The sequence below is a fragment of the Bos taurus genome, chromosome 22 (genome assembly GCF_002263795.3).
Source record: "Bos taurus isolate L1 Dominette 01449 registration number 42190680 breed Hereford chromosome 22, ARS-UCD2.0, whole genome shotgun sequence".
NCBI lineage: Eukaryota > Metazoa > Chordata > Mammalia > Artiodactyla > Bovidae > Bos > Bos taurus.
In genome coordinates this window covers 14,187,868-14,213,644 of record NC_037349.1, presented here as the reverse complement: position 1 = coordinate 14,213,644, position 25,777 = coordinate 14,187,868, and the positions used below count along the sequence as shown (strand labels likewise).

The window sequence follows — 25,777 nt, the reverse complement described above, 5'->3', positions numbered from 1 at the left end:
TCTGTATTATATCCAGTGCTGAAATGAATCATTTTTTTTGGATTTATATACACAGTTTAGTGAAAGAACTGGAATTTTTATGACTTGCCTGGGATTCAGAGCAAGTTTAAGACTAATGTCCAACGAAGGTGCAGACAACTGGTGGTTCTACTTTGACTCTTCAAAATGCCAAAGCCCTCTCCTTTCCAGAGGCTTTTGTTTGCCTTTCATCTGTCATCTGAAGAACGCAGGGTTTCTTTTAATGGGCCAAAGGCAAATGAAGTCAGGGCGTCGTTTTGTAATAACACTGGCAGAGATATTCAGAGTTGCCTTATTTTCTCTCTGCATAAATGTCTCCATTTTTCTAAGGCAGCAATAGCCTGTGCCCGACAAGTTGCTCCGTATCTAAATGTCAACATGATGGGGACGGTGCCCCCTGGAAACACTTGCCATGGTGGTGTTTTCGGGCAGATGCTATCAACTGTTTTATCATGAGAGGTAATCTTTGGCACTTCTCTGTGTGTAGGCTGGTGATGTACATCGAGAGAGACAGCAGAAAGACCACTCCAGGCAAGGAGCAGCAAAGTGGCAATGAATACCTGTCCCGATGCCTTGACCTACTCATCCGTCACATGGTGCAGGAGCTGCCACGTATCCTGGGTAAATTGGAGTCTCGTCCATCCTTAGGCCCCTTCCTGCTTATCTTTTTGTGACTTGGCTTTTGGGCATCTCTTTTTGTTCTTGATGGTCTGTTTTTTACAGGCGAGCACAGTGACACTTCTTGAATGTGTAGTTTCAAAATTTCAATGTTCCCTAACTGTTATCATAAATATTTCGTATCAGTGACATGATTGAGGCTAAAGGGCTAAATTAGGCTATATTGAGGTGTCATCTTGCAGTCCTGGAAAAGAAAAGGAAAGCATTTTAATTGGTTAAAATTGGACTTAGGCTATCATTTTAGGAACTTTTCTCAAAATTTCTCTTTGCATAATTCAGAAGAAAAACATTTTTCCTTCAGGTTGTAACCACAAATTTATTTTTTCTTACAATAATTTAAAAATACATAGGCACCAAAATTTAATATTAAAGAATTTTGATATTAAAGTTTGAAAATTTCATTGGTTTGAAAAATTTAAGATGAAAGTAATAATGATCTCAAAGGATGTTTATTACAGCTAACAAAATCTATTATTTCACTGTTATTTACAGATGCAAAAATTATCTAAGGAATGTGTATATTTAGTTTAAAATCGCATTCCATGCTTTCCCAGCAGATGTGGCTATAAACCAGAAATGTTTAAAATGTTAAATTTGATCCAGCCTGTTACTGTAAAAGATATTTAGACTCAGAAATTCAGAATATTAAAGTAATGAAAATATCTTCATGGCTGATTCACAGTAACCTTTTGCTCCTTACTAATAATGTGGGAGATTTTTGCCTGTTCATGACTGAAAATAGAGCTTTTCAAATTTATCTGGATTGTAACCCTTTTAAAATCTCCAGACCGAAGGCCACAATCTGGTCAATTGGTAGCTGACTTTCTTTTTACATGACCCATCTTGTCTTAGGAGATGATGATGAGATTCGTGTGTCTAGCAAGGCAAGGTTTATTTATTGTTGGACTTGGCTATCCAAGGAGAAGTTTTGGGAATTGATCTCTTACTTCTACCATCCTATTCCACTACCAGAGAAATCTAATCTATGACCTGTTAGCTTATAAATCTTAAAATAACTTTTTCCTGTTTACAAAAGTAATGGATACTCATGGTTGATATTTGTAAAGTACAAAAAAAGAAAAATCATTTTTATATTCTATTTTAAATTTCCAGATGAGAGATAAGTCTTATGTCCATCTTGTCCCCAGAGGCCACAGCTTCCTGTTGTAATGTCAAGAGTTGGGAATAAAACAATGCATCTACTACCCACTTCTTTTATTTGGAGATTATTTCCCTTAGCAATCCCATTAATATTCAGCCCACAGCTAGTGGTCCCTAAGCATTTGTGGTCTCTAACCTCACGTGTGCTCTGGGATGTGCTTTGCAGGTGACATTCTTAACGCCCTGGCTAACGTTTCTGGCCGTAAACACCCATCCACAGTTCAAGCAAAGCAGCTGAAGATGTGTCTCCCCCTCATGCCTGTAGTGCTTCACCTGGTAACGTCTCAGGTATCATCTTTTTTGGGGAAAAAAGTGGAGCTGAGAAATGTCAACTCAGACGAAACATTATCATTTCTTTCTTACGTATGGCTTTCAGGATTTAATCTATGCAAACTCTCATCACACAGGTATTTCGACCTCAAGTTGTAACAGAAGAGTTCCTTTTCAGTTATGGAACTATTCTTGTGAGTAATGCTGAATTTTTCATGTTCCTAATAAAAATGTGGTTGTCCCTACTGTTTGTGGGATTTGGTGTCAGAATGAAGTAATTTAAAAATCTTAGTGGTATTTATTTGTCTCTAGGGAAGTGACCTTTTTGTATTTTTATCTGTTGACTGTAATAAAATTTGACATTTGGGGAAAAATACATTCTCTCCTGATAATGCATTTTGTTTCGAGACAGACCAGGTAGGGTAAATAAGTCCATTGAAAAGATTTTCATAGTGTTTGGTATTAAACATCATGAAAAAATTTAAAATAATGAAATTGGTAAAAATGGAATTCTGGAAACACAGTATTATAATTTCCTTTGGCTAACATTGTCCAGCTATGTGCCGTCTCTTTCTGTGATGACATTTCTCTAAGTGGAGCTCAATTTAACCTTATCTTTAATTTTAATGAGATGAGTAGCAGTGAAAAACAAATCACTGTATTATCTTTCACTTCGATTTTTGCTCACACACACAAAATAGTCTTTTTGTTAAGGTTGTGGCTCGTGAATTATGTTATCTTCTCCCCTTGCCTGGAACACTTACAGTATATACTGTTGATAAAACAGCGAGGTGTATAAAGGGAAAACGAAAACATTTGTCACGCAGCCTATTCTGTCTTCCTTTGATGTTAATAATAAATGCTGAGCTGAGATTTAAAAAATGCCATATCAGATAGGTGTCTCGTTAAAATGAAGTAAATATCTCAATTTTATTGCTGGTTTGGAGTAAACAAAAAAAGAAAAAATGATTACCATCCACAAATGAGGATGTAGTTTTCTAGAATGTTGATCATACAGTAACATACGATGTTTTGAAGTATGACTGTTGAGTAGAGAGGTCACTGACTTTTATAAGCAGCGTGTTTAGTCAATGCAGTATAGGTTCTTTTGTACTTAACTTCAGATCATTATCATCCTCAAATCTTGAATTCTACAAAGCATATAATTTTTGTAGCACATTCATGAATTTGCAAATTGTGAGCATTTTGTCTGCCACCTTCCTTAATATGCTTTCTGATCTTTTTAAGGACAATATGGGTATCATTTTGAGCAGCACTGTAGTTCTGTGCTTATACCTCCACTGCGCTGACATGTTGAGCCTGATCATAGTAATTTTGCCCTTGCAGCCCTCCTTGGAATACTTTGGCCCAGTGTTTGTTTGTTGGGCTAGGTAGAATTGTCCTGTGTTCATTCTGTTTTTTCCTCATGTGTAGTACTTTGGTGTGCTTACATTAACTGAGTACAGTTTAGATTTTCAAGGAACTATTAAGCAACTCCAATATAAAAGTCTTTGTGGACTTCCATCTGTGTCTTTCAGGGAGACCTCCTCTGCTTCATGTAACCCATCTGCTCCCCCCGAGGAAGGGCCTCCTCACCTTCTCCCAGGAGGGAGTGCACCCTTTGAGGGGTGGGGGTGTTCAATAGGGCTCTCTATGGGTTTGCTTCACATAGGCACTTTCAGGGAATGGGAGATAACTTGCTTGGTTCAAAGGTAACTGTGATACTGAAAATTCTTTAGCAGTCTTTCCCTTGATAGTGTTGCTCAAGTAATAGGAGTTTACACACACAGTGGAAGAGGTCTCTTGGCTCTGTTTGGGCCATTTTCCTAGTTTGAGTTGCAACCAGTTCCAGAGTTTTTCTGTTACTTTTCTTACCACATCTGTTACTTGGCCTTAGCTGTGCGTCCATCTTTCTTGATTTAGTGTTGGCCGCACTGATGAAACACTAGTCCAGGGAGAGGAAGCGTTGACTGAAGTCATGGGCCTGGTTGTAGTTATCCACCCAATTCTGGTGTGTGTTTCTGTGAGCTGTTGCGAGTTGGCTGTTGCTTCTGCGAGTTGATCCACAGTCTGTCCAGAAGATGCCACGAATACCATTGTTAGTTACAGTGCCCTCCAGTGCCAGAGGCATGGTCTACTCCTCCCTTGGAAGGAGTAGAAGCCTCTGGGAAGTTCACGGTGCAGAATCTGCACGTTGAAGTCCTTGAGTTTTCTGCTTGAGAACAATTACTTTAAATTTTGTCTAGGCAAAGCTTCCCTGGAGTTAAGAGGGTTGGTTTGGTTATTTGTGGGGGTTGTTTTCTTTTGGGCAGAAGGTGGGGTATGGGCCCTTCTCCAGCAGATCTTCCTGACCTGGGAATCGAACTGGAGACTCCTGCATTGCAGGCGGATTCTTACCTACTGAGCTATCAGGGAAGCCCTTTATATTTTAAAAGTGCACACTGATTTGAGGTATTCAGACTTTGGGTCCACCATTAGTAGCTGTATCTAAGAACTTCTTGGGCTTCTGCTAAAGGAGCTCTCCAGGGGCTGCTGACTTGCCTCATGTGGGTGGAGACAACAGCCATACTTGGTGTGATCTTTGCTCATTAGAAGGGTCCTGAAGGCGCAGGCTGGAGGGGCTGTTGGAATTTTGCTTCCCATTGGTTTCTGTTTTCATACTGGTACCAGGCATGGTTTGCCTTTTGACCTATAGGTATCATTTTTTAAAAATTTATTTTGGTAGAAAAGTTCAGGATACTTTTTATATTTGGAGGCCTTGGCTTTAGCTTCCCGCCCAAGCAAAAGGAAGTTTTGGGGTCTTTATGATTTAAAGAGGCACATGTTTGGAAGCAATTTAGTAGGACACTTTTAAACCATTATTAATCTTTCGAAGGGCCCAGGCCAAAGAGGACTACACAGCTGTTGATTGCTGTTTTTACTTCTTATTGGCAGAAGCAATGTGTCATTGTACCTGCCTCCATCTCCAGTAAGAGGGGGAAAAAAGGTACCCAGGGACACTTACGCAGCAAGGCATCTGGGGGAAGTTCCAAGGTGAACTTCACCTTAGTTCCTTTGTACCTTCACTGAATTAGGCTGGGAAACAGGAAGCAATGATATTAAGGAAATCTGTTTGAAAACTCGTGATGTTCACTGTGATTCTTATGTCCTTCTGAAAATGCTCTTGACTAATGGGCTGAGGAAGAGGACTTAGTTGTGTTTATTCTCAAGTTCTGGCCTCATTAGTTTATGAAAGTTCAGTGATTATGTGGTGGTTATAGTTTTTTTACAAAAAGAAAAATTCAGATTTTCAAATGAAAGAAATGATGAAATGATTCTGGTTTTCACACAAGAATGTGATTATAATATCCACCAGCAATAAATCAATAAATCTTTGCTAATCCTGGGCTTTGAGATAGTCAGAAAAGACTCTCTCCAGATTTTTATTTTAAGTGAGTGTTGGTCTGTTGATAGATTTTGACTTCAGCTGTAGAAGATAAAGCAGAGAGAGGGTACTCTTATATTTTTATTTATTATTTTTTGGCTGTCACACAGCTTGTGGGATCTTAGCTTCTGGCAATGAAAGTGCCAATTCTTAACCACTGGACTGCCAAAGAATTCCCTTATATTTAAAAAATATGATATTATATATTTATTCATTGCCACATGAGTGTTCTTGTTAGGAAGATTTTTCCTTTTCTTAAAAATTGTTTGTTTAAAAAAAATTTAATACACCCTGAAGTAATATACCCACCCACCTTGCTTAGAGAATGTACTCTCAGCTTCTCAGAAGGACTGAACAGTAATGAGGGGCACTGGTCTACCCTGGAGTCGTAGCTTGCTTTGCTTTTTCCCCCTAGATGGGGCCGTACTTTTGCCCCACAGTCCTCCATCTAACGAGCCTAGTTGTGGAGTAGGTGCCCACCCTTTTTGCTCCCCTGCTGTACTCCCAGCTTGGAAGCTCACAGCCTCAGAAGATGCCCGGTGTAGTGTGGTCATCTACAGATTTTTCTGGGTCATTCCCCCTCACTCCCATGTTCTCTCAGCACCGGATTCGCGGTCATTGTTAGAGAATCAGGTATTTCTGCGGAGGTTCCTTCTAGCCCCTCATCCTCTCAGCTCCTCGACCACCTCTCTTCCCACGGGTGTGTCTTGCCCTCCCTCAGCTGCCTCCACCCATAGCCTTATTTTCAGCATCATACTATCTGGCTATGACACCTAATTTTCAGCTCACTACCCCTGCTCCTCATCTCCAACAGTCCTTTAATTCCTCTGGGACTTAAATTGGCCTCACCACTTTGCACTCACCACCCTGCCCTCCCTGGGCCCAGTGACTTGACGATTCTCTTTCTTGAGCTTTGAGTCCCTGGTTCAACCCCTATCCCTACCTAGCGTATACCCGTGATCCCTTTCCTGTCCCTTCCTCCATCGTCCTCCTCTGGCAAACCCAAGTGCTGGTTCACTTTAATTCTCTACCTCCCTCACCCCTGCTTTGAGTGACTAAGTGTGGCTCGAGAAAAACATGAGGAAAGCAGCTGGTCTCACTTTAAATTCATGACTGCTCACTTCAAGCGAGTCCTCTCTGCAGACTGGGGCATCAGGTTCCTCTTCCTAATTTATATACCTTCACGCTCACCTGGATGATTGTTCATACTTTCCCTCCTCTCCCTGAATCTCCAGGGTCTCCTGCTCTGTCCTCACTCTCACCTGATTAATTCCTGTTACACTGAGAATGAAGAGAAAGAAATCGACCCAGAGAGATTTAAATTGGCAAATCAATGAAACATTCAGTAGGGATTTTTAAAAAATTAAACAGGGGAAGCATAAGGAAGAAAATAAAAGAACCCTATAGTTTCACCATCTAGAAAACCCTTGTTGCTGTTAAACAAAGGAAAAAAAAAATTAATACATGTGTATAGTTAGAAAATTCTAACAGTGCAGAAAGTGAATAGTGAACGTCTACCTCCTGATCCAGTGTTCTTCCTCACAGGGAGCCTCTGTGAGTGGTTCCTGTGATTTCTCCCTCAAAAAGTTTTGTCTCCATCTATGTTCATGTGTTATCTACATATTCTTTAAAAGTTATACAGAAAAATTGTAGTATAAACACTGTTTTGTCTCTTCTTAAGCTGTAGACATTTAAGTAGATTTATTGAAATCAAAAGATACTTTCTTTGAATTTTTTTACATCAAATTGTGAAATTATTTCAGTCAAATTGTTGTTAAAATGCCTCTTTTTCTTATTTATTACGTATATAATTTGGCTGAAATAAATTCACCTGATTTCAAAATAGGGACATGATTTCTGCTGAATAAATAGAGATTTGATGTTGAAAAAAATTTCTAATGACTTGTGTGTGTTAACTCAATCAGAGACTTTCTAAGAATGTTATCTTTCGCCTTCTGGATAAAGAGATTAGTGCCTACTTATCACATGAAATTTAGAAAGTGTATAAAAATGTAAAAAGAATATAAAAATCACTTGATTCCTACCACTGGAAGTAAATCATGATGAACACATAGGATCATATGTTCAGTTTTTTTTTTTCCCCTCTGCATAGTGTTTACATCAGTTATTTTAAAATCTCCATTTATTAACATTTTTATATTTTTTTCAGAGTCATATTAAATCAATAGACTCAGGAGAAACTAACATAGATGGAGCTGTAGGTGAGTAGACCATGGGACATTTTACATCTTTGCTTGAAGATTTTGATCCTATGATTTTGGACATGTAAATAAACATCTATAATAATTAACTGTATTTCTAGGACTGATGGCATCAGAAGAATTTATCAAGATCACACTCTCGGCTTTTGAAGCAGTGATACAGTATCCTATTTTATTGAAAGACTATTGCTCTACGGTCAGTTCTGGCTGCTTTTGAAAAAGATATTTTTTGGCTTACGTGGTAACTCTGTCTATAAAGAGATTAGTTTACATATACTTGGTCATACATGTTCCTCACATGAAATAACTGTTAAGAAAAGCTGCCCCCCAGACAGGATGAACCTGAGAAATCTCTCCCTACCTTGTTGACTTGTTTTGGGGTTTTTCTTTGCTTATTATTTTCTTTCCCTTCTGGTCCACACCTAACTCACAGTGTGCCCCTTGTTATTCCTGGCCTAGAGTTTCTCAGCCTTGGCACTGGGCTTCCATGGTGGCTCAGATGGGAGAGTCTGCCTGTAATGCAGGAGACCCAGGTTTGATCCCTGGATTGGGAAGATCCCCTGGAGAAGTGAATGGCTACCCACTCCAGTATTCTTGCCTGGAGAACTCCATGGACAGAGGAGCCTGGTGGGCTACAGTCCATGGGGATCACAAACATGACCAAGCGACTAACAGTCTCACTTTCAACCCTGCCACTCTGGATGTTTGGAGATGGGCAGTTCCTTGTTGTGGAGGCTGTCCTGGGCATTGAGAGATGTTTAGCAGCATCACTGGCCTCTTCATAGTAGATTTGGAGGCTCCCCTCAGTTGCAGCAATCAAAAAGGTCTCTACATATTGCCAGATGCTTTCTGGGCATGGGTTTCCACTGTTGGTAGTAGTCCATCTGCCATTGACACATCTGCCGTATGTATCTGTTTGTAGGCTCTCTGTTCTGTTTCATGAATCTCTTTGTCTAGCCCTTTGCTTGTACCAGCTTATTTCTTCCTATCATAGTAAACCTGGAAACCTTGAGTGCTTCATGCTTTTTGACGTTTTTCCATTACTATTCTTTCCAAATACTTTATAGATCAGTGTGAGAAATTCACACAACCTCGTTGAAATATTTATGTGTTTTATATAGGAATTATAGATTAATTTTGCAATGAGGAGTTCATGATCTGAGCCACAGTTAGCTCCTGGTCTTGTTTTTGCTGACTGTATAGAGCTTCTCCATCTTCAGCTGCAAAGAATATAAACAGTCTGACTTCGGTATTGACCATCTGGTGATGTCCGTGTGTAGAGTCTTCTCTTGTGTTGTTGGAAGAGGGTGTTTGCTATGACCACTGTGTTATCTTGGCCAAACTCTGTTAGCCTTTGCCCTGCTTCATTCTGTACTCCAAGGCCAAATTTGCCTATTACTTCAGGTATCTCTTGACTTCCTACTTTTGCATTCCAGTCACCTGTGATGAAAAGGACATCTTTTTTGGCTGTTAGTTCTAGAAGGTCTTGTAGGTTCGTAGAACCGTTCAGCTTCTTCAGCATTACTGGTCAGGGCATAGACTTGAATTATTGTGATATTGAATGGTTTGCCTTGGAAACGAATAGAGATCATTCTGTCATTTTTGAGGCTGCATCCAAGTACTGCATTTCGGACTCTTGTTGACTATGATGGCTACTCCATTTTTTCTAAGGTATTCCTGCCCACAGTAGTAGGTATAATGGTCATTTGAGTTAAATTCACCCATTCCAGTCCATTTTAGTTCACTGATTCCTAAAATGTCAATGTTTACTCTTGCCATCTCCTGTTTGACCACTTCCAATTGCCCTGATTCGTGGTCCTAACATTCCAGGTTCCTATGCAGTATTGTTCTTTATAGCATTGGACTTCCATCACCAGTCACATCCACAACTGTGTGTTGTTCGGTGGCTCAGACGGTAAAGCGTCTGCCTACAATGCGGGAGACCTGGGTTCAATCCCTGGGTCAGGAAGATCTCCTGGAGAAGGAAATGGCAACCCACTCCAGTATTCTTGCCTGGAAAATCCCATGGATGGAGGAGCCTGGTGGGCTACAGTCCATGGGGTCGCAAAGAGTCGGACATGACTGATTGACTTCACTTTCATTTTCTTTGTTCTTTCTGGAGTTATTTCTCCACTGATCTCCAGTAGCATATTGGGCACCTACCTACCTGGGGAGTTCATCTTTCAGTGTCCTATCCTTTTGCCTTTTCATACTGCTCATGGGGTTCTCAAGGCAAGAATACTGAAGTGGTTTGCCATTCCCTTCTCCAGTGGACCACATTTTGTCAAAACTCTCCACCATGACCTGTCTGTCTTGGGTAGCCCAAAACGGCATGGCTCATAGTTTCATTGAGTTAGACAAGCTCTATACAGTCAGCAAAAACAAGACCGGGAGCTGACTGTGGCTCATATCCTGAACTCCTTATTGCAAAATTCAGGCTTAAATTGAAGAAAGAAAGGAAAAGCACTAGACCATTCAGGTATGATCTAAATGAAATCCCTTACAATTATACAGTGGAAGTGACACATAGATTCAAGGGATTAGATCTGATAGAGTGCCTGAAGAGCTATGGACAGAGGTTCGTGATATTGTACAGGAGGCATGGATCAAGACCATCTCCAAGAAAAAGAAATGCAAAAAGGCAAAGTGGTTGTCTGAGGAGGCCTTAGCTGAGAAAAGAAGAGATGCTGAAAGCAAAGGAGAAAAGGAAAAATATACCCATTTGAATGCAGAGTTCCAAAGAATAGCAAAGAGAGATAGGAAAACCCTCCTCAGTGATCAATGCAAAGAAATAGAGGAAAACAATAGAATGGGAAAGACTAGAGATCTCTTCAAGAAATTTAGAGATACCAAGGGAAGATTTCACGCAAAGATGGGCACAATAAATGACAGAAATGAGATGGACCTAACAGAAGCAGGAGATATTAAGAAGAGGTGGCAAGAATACACAGAAGAAATATACAGAAAAGATCTTCATGGCCCAGATAACCACAATGATGTGATCACCTAGAGCCAGACATCCTGGAATGAGAAGGCAAGTGGACCTTAGGAAGCATTACTATGAACAAAACTAGTGGAGGTGATGGAATTCCAGCTGAGCTATTTCAAATCCTAAAAGATGATGCTGTTAAAGTGCTATGCTCAATATGCTGCAAATTTGGAAAACTCAGCAGTGGCCACAGGACTGGAACAGGTCAGTTTTCATTCCAATCCCAAAGAAAGGCAATGCCAAAGAATGCTCAAACTACCACAAAATTGCACTCATCTCACACGGCAGCAGAGTAATGCTTAAAATTTTCCAAGCCAAGCTTTCAACAGTATGTGAACCGTGAACTTCCAGATATTCAAGCTGGATTTAGAAAAGACAGAGGAACCAGAAATCAAGTTGCCATTGGATCTGTTGGATCATAGAAAAAGCAAGAGAATTCCAGAAAAACATCTACTTCTGCTTTATTGACTACACCAAAGCCTTGGACTGTGTAGATCACAACAAACTGAAAAATTGTTCAAGAGATGGGAATACCAGATCATCTGACCTGCCTCCTGAGAAATCTGTTTGTGGGTCAAGAAGCAACAATTAGAACTGGACATGGAACAATAGACTGGTTCCAAATTGGGAAAGGAGTATGTCAGGGCTGTATATTGTCACTCAACTTGTTTAACTTATATGCATAGTACATCATTAGAAATGCCGTGCTGGATGAAGCACAAGCTGGAATCAAGATTGCCAGGAGAAATATCAATAACCTCCGATATGCAGATGACACCACCCTTGTGGCAGAAAGTGAAGAAGAACTAAAGAGCCTCTTGATGAAAATAGGAGAGTGAAAAAGCTGGCTTGAAACTCAACATTCAAAAAATGAAGATCATGGTATCTTGTCCCATCACTTCATGGCAAATAGTGGACAAACAATGGAAAGAGTGAGAGACTTTAGTTTTTTGGGCTCCAAAATCACTGCAGATGGTGACTGCAGCCATGAAATTAAAAGACAATTGTTCCTTGGAAGAAAAGCTATGACCAATGTATACAGCATATTAAAAAGCAGAGACATTACTTGGCCAACAAAGGTCCATCTAGTCAGAGCTATGGTTTTTCCAGTAGTCACGTATGGATGTGAGAGTTGGACCATAAAGAAAGCTGAGCACTGAAGAATTGATGCTTTTGAACTCTGGTGGTGGTGAAGACTCTCGAGAGTCCCTTGGACTGCAAAGAGATCTAACCAGTCATTCCTAAAGGAAATCAATCCTGAATGTTCATTGTAAGGACTGATGCTGAAGCTGAAACTCCAGTACTTTGGCTACCTGATGTGAAGAACTGACTCATTGGAAGAGACCCTGATGCTGGAAAAGGTTGAAGGTGGGAGGAGAAGGGGATGACGGAGGATGAGATGGTTGGATGGCATCACTGACTTGATGGACATGAGTTTGAGTAAGCTCCAGGAGTCGGTGATGGACAGGGAAGCCTGGTGTGCTACTGTCCATGGGGGCGCAAAGAATAGGACATGACTGAGCTACTGAACTGAACTGATAGATTAATTTGCACAGAGTTGACTGCTTTGAAGCTTCTCATCAATGACTATATTTTTATCTTCATTTATTTTTTTCCCTAACATATAGATCGGTGTCTGACCCATGTCATTTTCCTTTTTTCTAAGAAACTTGACATTTCTTACAAGGCAAGTCTACTGGCAAAACAATTCTTCAGTTATTGTTTGTGTGAGAAATTCTTTAGTTTTCCTTTTATTCCCGAGGGATAATTTCACTCAGAAGTCTAGGTTGGTGGTGTTTTTTCCTTCTCAACACTACAAATATTTCATTCCAGCATGATATATCAGGTAAAATGACCTGAGATCAATGAGCTAGCTAGCTATTATTATGAAGTTTTATGTTTCTTTGGCTAGGAACCGGGCTATGTTTACGTTTGCTGTAAACAGGTTTCAGAGGCTAAAATTACCTGTAATGTCCTTGTCTCGTTTATCCTGTCATCTTCGGGTTTCCCTAGCAGCGCCTCTGGAATAAAGCCTGTGCAGCTCTCTCGGTTGTAACCCCAGTTATTACACAGGAGCCCTGTTGGTGTGGTGAGGTGTGGTGGAGCGGGTAGAGATCCACAGCTGCTAGGTTTAGGGCACGCTCCTTTTCTGGGCCTGTGCGCCTGGGCTGTGACCCTCACACATACTTCTCAGCACCCCCACCCCCTGCCCCAGTTGGTGAGATGGGAAGGCTTACAGGGTGTTGGAATTGGATATTTTCCCCCCTAGCTCAGGTTTTGGTAAAACCCGAGTAGGTTCAGCTTTTGGTAGAATAGTGTCTCTTGAGTCCAGCCTATGTTAAGGAGAAAAGAATGCTCTAAACATATTTCAGAATGGTTAGTTTTTCCTTTCCTCTGCCAGAAACGTGAGACTTTTCTCTGATCTTCAGTCTGAGAATCTGGTGGGGCTCTGGGAGGTAAAACTTTTGGGAGGTGGGTAGCTGCACTAAGGCTGGGCCTCCAGGAGGTTTTATCATCTCAGACTCTAACTCTAGTCAAGTGCTGTTTAAGTTTTTGTGCCAGTTGCTGGCTCCACTGGCAGTTTCTGCTCCTGTTAAGCTGTGATTTTCTGTCTTGGCCTTTGTCTTCAGTTCTAGTGGACAGTTGGTTTTCTTTGTGACCTTAATTCTCTGATTTATCTGAGATGAGTTGATTTTCAGTTTGTTTAGCTGTTTTCTTCTTGTGAGCATGATTATGATAGCTTTCCAGCTTTTTTTTAACCAGTTATCAATGGTTATTATATTTATAAATATTTTATATATATGTGTGTATTTATATTTTGTAAAAGTCATGATATCATAGACCCTTAGAATTTTATCACTGTTGTAAACGGTGTCTTTTTAAAATTATGTTGTTTGATTGGTTGTTGTAGAAACATTGGGAAGAGTATTGATTTTTGGATATTCATCTTCTGATAGTCTTGCTTTTTGGACCATGCTTAATTGTCAAACTTATAGAGTTGGACATGTAGATAATTTTATTTTAGTCCCACTCCTCTCTTAATATGCTCTCTTAAACCTTCAAGATGGGTGTTGAGCATGTTGATAAGGGTTGATGGTGAGATGTATTTCTCTTGTTTGCATAGTTTTTGCTTTTGACATAACTGAGAGTTTAGAGTTTTCAAAATTCCTTTGTGAAATTTGAGGTCTATTAAGTGACGTGACATCACTCAATGAATGAGGGTGAAAAAAAAAAAACAACCTAGTCCTTGTATGGGTCTTGTACAACTGTCTAGATATATTGTCATGTGTAAATTTATTTTGTGAAGTTGCGCTAGAACAGGGTGATACTGATGGGCCACTCCCCATGTGTGGAGATCCTCACCTGTGCAGGGCATTCTTTCATTGGTTTGGACAACAGGAGGGTGATGTTGGGCTGTGGCCACTTCTGCCTTTTGTCTGTGGTGAGAACGAATACGTATCTTAGGATCAGGAATCAATGCAGGTATAAACAGTAGAGTTTTATTTATTGTCACCGAAATAGTTCACCAGCTGAGACAGTTGTTTTGAGAATTAGACAGTGGGAGTGATTTGTCCTTTCTTCATCACCCGTTTTCATCCTGGGGGTAAATTGTTACTGTGGAGTCGATTTCAATCCATATTTGATGGTGCTGTGTCTGATATAACAAGAAAATCATAGAGGTGGTATGTGTAATGGATTTAGATCTTTTGAATCTGCATCTCAAAACCACCAAGATCACTTGTCATAGCTCTTTGATGTATTTGTGAAAACATAAGGATTATGTATCTCCTTTTTCCCCAACATTTTGATGATTGTTTAAACTTGATTAATGATCACCAGCTTAAATGTATATTAATTTGACAGTTCAATGTCAATGCATGCCAGGCATATTTTGTATTACATACTAACGTTCCTTTCATCAACTCTGAAGGTTTTGATAAACTACTGCCTTGATGATCACAGTGTTATTTTGCCTGAAGACTTTTCCAGGTTGAAATGAGCTTGGTTGTTTATTAAATGTCATGCAGAGTTTAGATGCTGGGTAAATTTAGCTGTTGATGTTTTTCACCCCTCTGACTAGTGATTTGTCAGTGGAAAACGGTGTGGGTAGTGGTTGATATTGTAACAGGGGCGGGGCAGGTGTGACTGACACTTAGCATGTGAGCACGTGACCCTGGGGGGTGGGTGAGGACTGTGGCTAGAGCCCCACTTTGCCTATGGTCAGCGGGGCAGTGGTCCTCGTGGCAGAAAGTGCAGTGAGAGGTGGGTTGTGGCCTTCTTTCCCAGGACCTCCAGTCCCTTAGCCTAGTGGGTGAGGTGGGGGCCCGGGGACAGGCAGGGGACTGTGCCCTGCAGGCTCCACAGCTCTTTCCAGGCCCCCCACTGGCCAGGCCCAGGCTTTGAGGAGATGCAGGCTGCCGGGGTCCAGCCCCAGTGGATCCAGGGAATTCGAAGGGGAGACGGCTTCGGCGATCAGGATACGATAGAATTAAAGATATAAAGAGTGATCAAATAAGGATAGCTCAGTGAGAAAATTCAGAGGAGAAAAGAGGCTGAATCCACTATGGAGAACAGTGTGGAGACTGCTTAAAAAACTGGAAATAGAACTGCCTTATGATCCAGCAATCCCACTGCTGGGCATACACACTGAGGAAACCAGAAGGGAAAGAGACACCTGTACCCCAGTGTTCAGCGCAGCACTGTTTATAATAGCCAGGACATGGAAGCAACCTAGATGCCCATTGGCAGATGAATGGATAAGAAAGCTGTGGTACATATACACAATGGAGTATTACTCAGCCATTAAAAAGAATACATTTGAATCAGTTCTAATGAGATGGATGAAACTGGAACCTATTATACAGAGTGAAGTAAGCCAGAAAGAAAAACACCAATACAGTATACTAACGCATATATATGGAATTTAGAAAGATGGTAACAATAACCCTGTGTATGAGACAGCAAAAGAGACACTGATGTATAGATCAGTCTTATGGACTCTGTGGGAGAGGGAGAGGGTGGGAAGATTTGGGAGAATGGCATTGAAACATGTATAATATCATGTATGAAATGAGTCGCCAGTCCAGGTTCGATGCACGATACTGGATGCTTGGGGCTGGTGCACTGGGATGACCCAGAGGGAGGGTATGGGGAGGGAGGAGGGTTCAGGATGGAGAACACAGGTATACCTGTGGCAGATTCATTTCGATATTTGGCAAAACTAATACAATATTGTAAAGTTTAAAAATAAAATTAAAAAAAAAAAAAGGAAATTTGCATCACCTACATAGGCCGCAGGCATCCTCCCATTCTCCCGAAGGAGAGGAGACACTAAGGCCTCCCCGGTCAGATCTTAGAAGCCCCAGCATAGTAGGCTTGATGAGCCTCCACGCTCCAGATGGGAATTCAGCCAGAAGGTAAGAGAAAGAACGACATGGGGAGACCAAGTTTCAGTGAACAAGGCCCGCACTTTATTTTCCAAAGTAGTTTTTATACCTTAAGTCGTGCATAGAGTATAATGGGGGAAGGGGTAGAGTCAGCAGTAAGCCAGACTTTCTTCCTGCAAATTTATCATATGCAAAATTTAGGTGATTTACATCATCTTCTGGCCAAGAGGCCTGTTAACATTTTATGACCCTTTCTTCAGAAAACTTATTTTTCTCTAAAGGTGATTATTCTAAAGTCAGGCACCACCCTCTGAAAGCATTAGATAAAGTTGCATTCCTATAGGGCAAAGGTGTGGTGGGCTATAACAAGAAAAGAATTAACTCAAGGGTCCAAGGTTACAAACACTAAAGCTACTACTTACATTCCTATACACCAATTATATTAATCAATACACTCCCAGGGACACAGTAGGTAAGGGATATGGAAACTTAGCAGCAATCATTGGCCCAACAAGTGAAAAACCCTTCACCAATACAATTTCTAATCAATCTTTTAACTGCTCAAAGGAATCTGTATTTAGACAGTTTAGAACATCTCATGCTTCTCATGGTTGGGAGGCTCTGAACAATCACATGTGGCCGGAAGAACCTTCAGAGGAGTTTGTAGGTTGAAACACTCTTGTCACTCCCAGGATCTTTATTAACTGGAGCTGTAAGTTAACTCTTTTTCAGAGAGAGGTGGTGGGGGACAGCCCCCCGTAAAGTCAGAGGTGTAGCTGAGAGCACAAAGCAGTAAAGTAGGCAGACTCTGGTTTTGGGGGTAGATGCTCGAGAATTTCCAGGGGGACTCCTGAGGCTTGATCCCGCCTTTGCGTGTGTCGAGCCTCCTTCCTCATGACCTTTGCCACGGGCGGAGCTCCTCACGCTGGCTCCCGGCAGCAGGCCTCTCCCCCACCCCCACCTTCATGACCTAAAGGTGGCGGCGGTCATCCTGGATGTTGGTCCACAAAACTGCCCCTGTTAGGGCAGCCCGAGGGCCACGGCGTGCTGGGCGCCTGGCTCCCTCAGTGATGACAGCTGGGCGGAGTCGAGACCTGGCCCTGAGGATGCTGCCAGCTGAGATTCGCCTCCTCAGCTGGGCAGGGCACTGGTGGGAGGACCAGGCTGGGGGCTGTGCCAGCCTTCAGGGCAGGGGGACTGACCTGAATGGGGCCCCTTCCTCTTAGCCAGGCCTGGGCCTTGGAGGGTGAAAGGTGAGCCTGGTGACCTTGTCCCGTCTTATCAGAACAGAGAAGAACATTTGTTTGGTGAAGGTTTATGGGAACATTGTGACCAGCTACAAGAACACAGGATCTGACACCTAGAAGTCTGCAACAACTAACCACGCCCCTCCCTCACCTTTCCGATGAAAGGCTTGAGCTGAAAGCTTTCAGGGAGTTTGGGGTTTTTTGGGCATGAACCACTCATCCCCTTGCAGGGCACCGCACTAAACCATTCTCTGCTCCAAACTCCGACCTTTGAGTGTTGTTTGACCCCGCTGTGCATTGGGCCCACAGACAGTATTCGTTTTTTGTTTGTTGGGATTTGAATGGAGTCTTTTACGTCTTGTCTTTTAGGTGGTTGATTATATCCTGCCCCCCTTGGTGTCATTGGTTCAAAGCCAGAATGGTAAGTGTGACCTCGTCAACAAGCACCAGCAGGTACACGTTCTGTTTTCCTTCTGACTCCACGTGGTCACGTTCTTGGCATCTCTCTGTCTTTCCAGTGGAGTGGAGACTCTTTAGCTTGCGGCTACTCTCAGAAACCACATCTCTGCTTGTGAACCAGGAGCCTGACGACGGCAAGGAGGTGGTGAATGTCGACTCTGACAACAATCTTCTGGCTCTAATTAGAGATGTCTTACTTCCCCAGTAAGTCCCATATGCTGCACTCAGGCAGGGAAGGGTGGGGTGCCCAGGATGCCGCCATCAAATCAGGTCCAGTAGTGGGCTTGGGGTCTCAGGGAGGGTCCTTGTATTTTCGTGTGTGTGCTCACGCACTCACTGTAGGAGGTCTAGAAAGAGAGGCAGTAACTACTACACTGCTTGGGACCAAGGAGAATCTCAGTCCATCTTCAGAAACATCTATTCAGAGCTTTATCTGTTTTTCATAAGGCACACGACTGAACTTTTGCAGATTCAAAGGTGTTTGTGGCCAGAAGGATAAGGTTTTTTATTCAAGGTCAGCATGATGAGACTTCTGAACTTGAAACTGGGACTTTTCCTGGACCTACTCAGAAATAATAGAGAAGGAAGGACATCTTCCTTCACTCCTCCCCAAACTCTTAGAGTGGAAATTGCTTAATTAAAAATAATATATTTGGGGGAGCTGAGGTGGGGAATAGTACCAGAACAGTTAATGAGTACTAATTAACAGAAGGGGTGTATTTTTTTCTTTTACTCCATTGCTTATGTAGCAGACACACAATGGGATGACTGCTGAGAGTACCCAGTGCAAATATGTTAAGCTCTAAAATGGCATGTTATAATTCAAGCAACTCTGTAAATTTTATCAAACAAGAGAAATTGAAATTAAATAAGTGCATGCCATATATCACTATTAAATAATTTTTTTTTTCCAAAATTAAACAAATGTTGGAAGGTGTGTCAGGCATTGATATACATGCCTGGTCCTGCTTCCTCAGGGCCTAGGCTGCAGTCTGAGTCAGGCCAGCAAGTTTGCAAGGATGGCCACTGTACCAACTGCTCCCTGACATTTGTTAAACCTCTCAAGATCTTTCTCATTAAAAAAAATTTTTTCCCACAATATAGAAATGAGATATAATTATATTCTGAAGAGCCCAACCACTGCTTGTTGACTCAGGAAGATATATTTTACAAAATGTGTAGCCAGTGTGTGGCAACCCTACTCCCAGCTGAGAGAGCCTGTCTTGACTCATGGGAGCTTGACCCCTGACGGCTTGATGTATAAGGCCAGCCCCTTGGTTCTTTCTGCTCCCCATGCTTCTGCAGTTAGGTTCAGGGAGAGCCTTGGTAACATACAGTAAGAATACTTTTGATACCCCCATGTAAGAAAATGATAATCTATATGAAAAAAAAATTAAACCTTGTCATTGGTGCTTTTTCAGTGATAAACTATCAATGAATATATTTTTGGTTGCATTTGTTATGTATGCATATGTGCATATATGGTTTGTACTTAATGTGGATGAATATAAGATTCAAATCTTTTTTTAAAAAAAGGACGGATTGCTTGCCATGCACTGTGTGGCACATGGGATCTTAGTTCACTGCTGCTGCTGCTACTGCTAAGTCACTTCAGTCGTGTCCAACTCTGTGCCACCCCATAGATGGCAGCCCACCAGGCTCCCCCATCCCTGGGATTCTCCAGGCAAGAACACTGGTTCCCTGAGCAGGGATCAAATCCATGACCCCCTATGTTGGAAGCGTGGAGTCTTAACCACTGGACTGCCAGGGAAGTCCAAAGATTCAGATTTGTCTCATGGAACTGATCAATACTTTCACTGCCGTCCTACATTTCCTAACTACTTACATATAACCATATGTATCTTTCTGACAAGAAAATGCTTAAGTGCAAAATACGTGTTTTTAAAAAAATGTTATGTATTTATTCATTTTTGGTTGCTTTGGGTCTTTGTGGCTGTGCATGGGCTCTCTGTAGTTGCTCCTTGCAGGCTGTAGGGCACGTGGGGTTGGTATTGTGGCACATAGGCTTTGTTGCCCCGAGGCAGGTGGGATATTCCCAGATTAGGGATTGACCCTGTGTCTACTGCAGGGGCAAGCAGATCCTTAACCACCGGACCACCACGGCAGTCCCAAGGATTTCAAAAGATATACTTTGGATATCTGTTACCTGACAACTTGTACTGAAATTGTACTGAAGCATTTTCCAGGACCTGAGATGTCCCCCAAGTATTTCCCCCAATAAAACTTTTTGACTTAACGTTAGTTTGTTAACACCTATGCACGTTTATCTAATTTCGTTTCTAAAGTCTGCCCACTTTTGGAACAGTTTTTAGTGTATAAAGTATTGATTCTATAACTCAGTGCTCCTATTTTATTCATCTGAGCTGTAATGAATAATATGTATTTCCTTTCATGGGCATCTGTACCTTTTCCAGAGGTGAGGAATTAAAGAGGAAAACACACATGTAAATCACATGGCAATTCAAGAACAAATGTAATGTAGATGAGCTCAGATCTTTGTTCAGCAATTTGAAACATACTTTGCATAATGGTATGGGATTTACTGGGATGTAGTGTAGAAGGTTTTCAAAGCTTGTGGACTGATTCTGATGTGAAGCGCAGGCCTTGGCTCTGCATTTCATTCTCTAAGCCTCAGTTTCCTCATCTATAAAAGGAGGATGCTGCTGCTGCTGCTGCTGCTAAGTCGCTTCAGTCGTGTCCGACTCTGTGTGACCCCATAGACAGCAGCCCACCAGGCTCCCCCGTCCCTGGGATTCTCCAGGCAAGAACACTGGAGTGGGTTGCTATTTCCTTCTCCAATGCATGAAAGTGAAAAGTGAAAGTGAAGTTGCTGAGTCTTGTCCGAATCTTAGTGACCCCATGGACTGCGGCCTACCAGGCTCCTCTATCCATGGGATTTTCCAGGCAATAGTACTGGAGTGGGGTGCCATTACCTTCTCCATAAAAGGAGGATAACAGTATCTAATTCAGAAGATTAAAAAATGGGGATTACATGGGATGCTTCTCTTAGAGCACCTAGTGCAGTATGTAGGACATAATACGCTCTAGACAAACATGGAGCTCCACTACTCTTTTTATTAGGAACATTATCACACTCTCTCATACTAAACTCTAAAATGAAGATTGTGCTGGTACAGTGGTGTTAGTCACTCAGTTGTGTCTGACTCTTTGTGACCACATGGACTGTAGCCCATCAGGCTCCTCTGTTCAGGGAATTCTCCAGGCAAGAATACTGGAGTGGGTTGCCATTTCCCTCTCCAGTGGTACAATAATAGTATATATTTCATAGGAGTGGCCATTAAATAGTTAATAATAATTGTGCCCACTTGTCATATATAGTAAGGGCTCAATAAGTAATCTGTACAAATTTTAAAAAATGAAATATAAGTGATGCATTCATTTAACTTATATAATGGAAAACTAGAAACCTAGACAAGGAATTTGGTTTCTGAAGATAGCTCTTGGTAATTATAAGTTTAGAAATGCTCATAATGGTATGTACCTATAATGGCTTAAGAATAATGAAGTTTCTAGAATTTATAGGAGCTATATAGCACCTGCTTCAGTGTGCAAATAGACATATTAATGTTGATCCTTTTAATTTTGTTAAAGTTTTAATTATCTTTGAATGTAAACACTACTTTAGATACAGCCACCGTGACAATCTTTTCAGTCTTTTCACCTAAAAGTGTTGTATTAGTTAGGACAGTTTTATTTGCAAACAGTAATACTTAACTCAGACTAACTTGCTAAGTAATTATTTTCTTACATAACTAAGAAGTCAGACTTGTGCTGGTGTCAAATACAGCTGAATTCGGGGGTTTGAATTATGTCCACAGTACTGTGTGGACGTGTCCTCCTCACCGTCTCTACTCTGCCTGCATCTGTGTGGCTTTGTTCTCAGGGAGGCTCTTTCTGCTCAGTTAAGTGGCCCCTGGGTGATGATCCTAGGGGAAGAGTGGATGTCTCTTCTAAGAGCTGTTGTAAAATTTTCAGGGAGCACAGTAATTTAATCTTGTTAAGTACCATGTAATACCTGTGTTCCAGGTGGTTCTCAGAACTGTGGTGTGATTTGAATGAAAACTCAGTTGTAAGAATAAATGCCATATTAAAATAAATATTAGTTATGATTCTCAGAGAAATGGAAGGAATAAGATGTATATGAGTATGTGTGTGTGTGTATGTGTGTGTATATATATAGAGAGAGAGAGAGAGAGAGAGAGAGCGAGAGAGTGCGAGAGCAGAAGAGAGATTTGTTATAAGGAATTGGCTCACGTGATTATGGAGGCCAAGAAGTCCTAAGATTGGCAGTCTGTAAACGAGGACCCAGGTGAACCAATGGTATAGTTCCAGTTTGAGTGTGAAGGCCTGAGAACCAGGAGAGCAGGCTGGAGACTCAGGAAGAGTCAGTGTCTCCATTTCAGTTCAGAAGCAGTAGAAGACGCCATGTCCCAGCTCAGGGAAGCGGGGCAGGGGGAGTTCCTTCTGATTCAGTCTTTTTGTTCTCTTTTGGCCCTCAATTGATGAGACGAGGCCCACCCACGTTAGGGAGGGTAATCTGTGTTAGTCTATTGAGTAAATCTCACCTGGAAATACTCTCACTGATGCGCTGAGAATAATGGTGAGACATCGGTAATGAACCCTTCATGGCCTGTGGCCCCGTCAAGTTGGCACATAAAGTTAGCCATCGCCCCAGCTATCATAGATACCATGGGTAAACGACTTACTATATGAGCTGTAAATATCAAAATACCGTCAGCTCTAGTTACTGTCCATGCTGTGCTTTCTAAAGGGATGAACTTTGGTTTCACGTGTTTGTTTAGTGCCTTTCGTATATGGAAGATTATATAATACGACTTATACAGAGTTGGTATTTGAGTCAGACTTTGAAACCTGAGAATGATTAGATAGAAGAGGAATGGATACCCTAGGCTGGAATGGGGTAAGCACAGGCCTGGAAGAGGCAGAGCAGTGGGCAGTAAGCAGACCAGGGATTGAACTGAGTCTCCTGTGTCTCCTGCATTGGCAGGTAGGTTGTTTACCACTGTGCTGGGAAGCCCCTCACTTAAGTATACATTAAAGAAATATGGAAGCCACCTTTCTTAAACTGTGGGTCTGTACATGTTTATAAACGTGCTTTAGAACATGTGTTCTTCCTGAAATATTCTGTGTGCTTTTGATTTTTACCCATTTAACTTTTTTAAGCTTAGGATTTCTCGACATTATATGCCACACGACAGTACTTCCTACGGCTTACCTGTTAACATGGCCCAGAACACTGGATTTCTTTGATCACAGTCTAAATAGTATTCTGTTATGGACATTTCCATGTCAGGAGCAAGAAAGGGATGTTTCCATCACAACTTTAATTTTGTATAGAAGTATTAACTAACAATACAAGAAAATTAAACTCTAAACATTCTATTAGCTTTTCTATTGATACATAACACGTTAATGGCTTCCCTCGTAGCTCAGTTGGTAAAGAATGTGCTTGCAATGCAGGAGACCTGGGTTCAATTGCTGGGTTGGGAAGATCCCAACCACTAGAATTCAGGACTTCCCTGCTGGCTCAGACAAGTAAAGAATCTGCCTGCCAATGCAGGAAACTCAGGTTCGATCCCAGGGTTGGGAAGATCGCCTGGAGAAGGAAATGGCAACCTACTCCAGTGTTCTTGCCTGGGAAATTTCATGGACAGAGGAACCTGGCGGGCTATAGTCCATGGGGTCACAAAGAGTCAGACACAGCTGAGTAACTCACAAGCACAATACGATACTGGGCTTAGTCCTTGTCTGAAGACTCCAGGAAAATTCTGCTTCTGGGCTCATTCAGGCTACTGGCAGAATTGTTTCTCGTGGTTTGTATTAGTATTTCAGGGCTGCTGTAACAAATTACCATACAGAGACCGGCTTAAAACAACAGAACTGTTTTCTTTCATGATTTAGGAGGCCAGAGGTCTGCCATCAAAGTGTCAGCAGGGTTCTTTCTTTGAGGGAGACTCTGAGGGAGAATTGAGCTATAGGCATCGTGGGTTTATGGCAGTATCCCTCCAGTTCTGTCTGCATTCATGTGGCCTCCTTGCCTCCCAGCTTCTCAGTTTCCTCTGCCTCTCTTGTAAGGACATCAGTCATTATATTTAGGGCCTACCCTCCATTCAGGCCCATCTTACCTGGAAATACTCAACTATATCTGCAAAGACCCAAATAAGGTCACATTCCCAGGGCTAGGGGTCAGGACTTGAACATGTCTTCTGGGGGCCATTATCTATACAGCTGTACACAGTTGCAGGACCAAAGCACCTATTTCTGTGCCACCTCCTGGTATTTTAGTTGCCCAGAACTCCTTTCACAGGGCCCCTCCATCTTTGAATCAGCAGCAGTTTGTCAAATCCCCTTCATGCTTGCCATTTCCCTGACTTCCTCCTTGGCCACCAGCTGGAGAAAACTGTCTACTTATTGAGCTTGGTAATGTCAGTCATTGGCAGTCTGGATCTTGTGATTAGAATATATTTGTATTCAGATCTCCGTCCTGCCATTGACTTGGTGTGTGTACCCTTACTTCCTCCTCCCTCCCCACCTCTTCTCTCCATTTTTGCCCTTTCTTCAAGACAGTTGGAATGCCAACTGTTATCTGTATGATTAATGAGAAAAAGGTTTTTTTTTTTCCTGAGAAGAAAGATAAACCACATATACTCAGAAAATTGGCATGATTTTTTTCAGCAGAGACAAGATTTAATTTTGAAGGTTGCTGCAGAAGAAAAAGAGGCAATATTTAATGGAGCTTAAGCCCAGACTGACCTCATTAATTAAAATCATTACTGCTCAGAAGTTTTATATCAAAGTTATTATCAGTGAAATCTTAACACTGAAAAGTAGTCTTCTGACTGAAAATTTTTTTCTGTCGCTTGTTACATAAGGGGAAGGCATTGCTCTTTCAGTCTTTAGCTGTAAATGGGACTACATCATCCGTTCAGGGAACACATCATTACTCTTCTTAGGGAAGAGGAAATTCTAATATTCATACAAACATAAATAATGTAATTTGAACTCCCTTGTGTGATCATTCATAGGAGGTTTAAAACCCTTCCTTCGCTTCTCTCTCTCCTTTCTTTCTTTATTCATTCAATAAATGATGTCAAGTGACTTCTGTGTCAGCCACTTAGGATACTATGGTGAGAAAGACTGAATCCCTGCCTCTTGGTGCTCTTACAGTCTAGTGGGTGAGACTAAACAAATGAACACGTAAGGTGATTTCAGTTCATTGTGAGCGCTGTGAAGAAAAACCAGAATGGTGTAAGTAGATAGAGAATGACACCTGCCGTATCCACAAGGGGTGGTGTGGCCATCAAGCTGTCCGCTGCTGCAGCCTCCCCAGACTGTGTACCCTGGGGGGATTCAGGATGGAGGAAAGAATAGGTCCTTGATAGCTAAGGTGTGTATCAAAGGAATGATTTCAGCAATCCCAGACTCTTGCATCTTCCCATACAGAGAAAAGTGCTAGATTGATTAACTTGAGATGTCTGATTTTTCTTTAATTAACAGTAATCCTTTGTTCCAACTATCTACCTATTTTTTGTTATAAAAGTGCCTATATATCCTGGCTCCTCTCTTTCCTCTTTGTGCAGTCCCTCAGAGCTATCTGAGAGGTTGCCTCTCAGGTTTAAGCCCCCAGCAAGTCTGCCAAATAAAAGGTGTCTCAAGTTTTAGTTTATGCTTTTTTCACCTCAGTTGACGTGGGGAATGGAGGGAGAGCTTATTTTATTTAGGTAGCATATCAAGGAAGGCTTTATGCCCGGTAGAAAGCCATGGGGGAAACTGTGCTATGAAATTTGCCTTTGGTAGATTGGAACCACTTTGCCAACATGTTTTTGTTCTATTTTCATATTTTCTTTTGGCTTTGAGTG

At 41.7% G+C, this 25,777-nt stretch overlaps 1 protein-coding gene across 12 annotated transcripts in view; it reads left to right on the top strand.

The window, feature by feature from the left end:
• Positions 1 to 25,777, top strand: part of ULK4 (unc-51 like kinase 4) — a 521,202-nt gene that overhangs the window by 158,666 nt on the left and 336,759 nt on the right. For all 12 annotated transcript variants that reach the window (XR_009492338.1, XR_009492337.1, XM_024983119.2 and 9 more), the window contains 7 exons: positions 506 to 639; positions 2,024 to 2,145; positions 2,265 to 2,321; positions 7,722 to 7,773; positions 7,875 to 7,969; positions 17,766 to 17,817; positions 17,915 to 18,059. Coding sequence is in view for 10 of the 12 variants with exons in the window: in XM_024983119.2 (XP_024838887.1) it covers positions 506 to 639; positions 2,024 to 2,145; positions 2,265 to 2,321; positions 7,722 to 7,773; positions 7,875 to 7,969; positions 17,766 to 17,817; positions 17,915 to 18,059 (657 nt within the window). In the remaining 2 variants the exon portion in view is untranslated. The remainder of the gene's footprint in view (positions 1 to 505; positions 640 to 2,023; positions 2,146 to 2,264; positions 2,322 to 7,721; positions 7,774 to 7,874; positions 7,970 to 17,765; positions 17,818 to 17,914; positions 18,060 to 25,777) is intronic.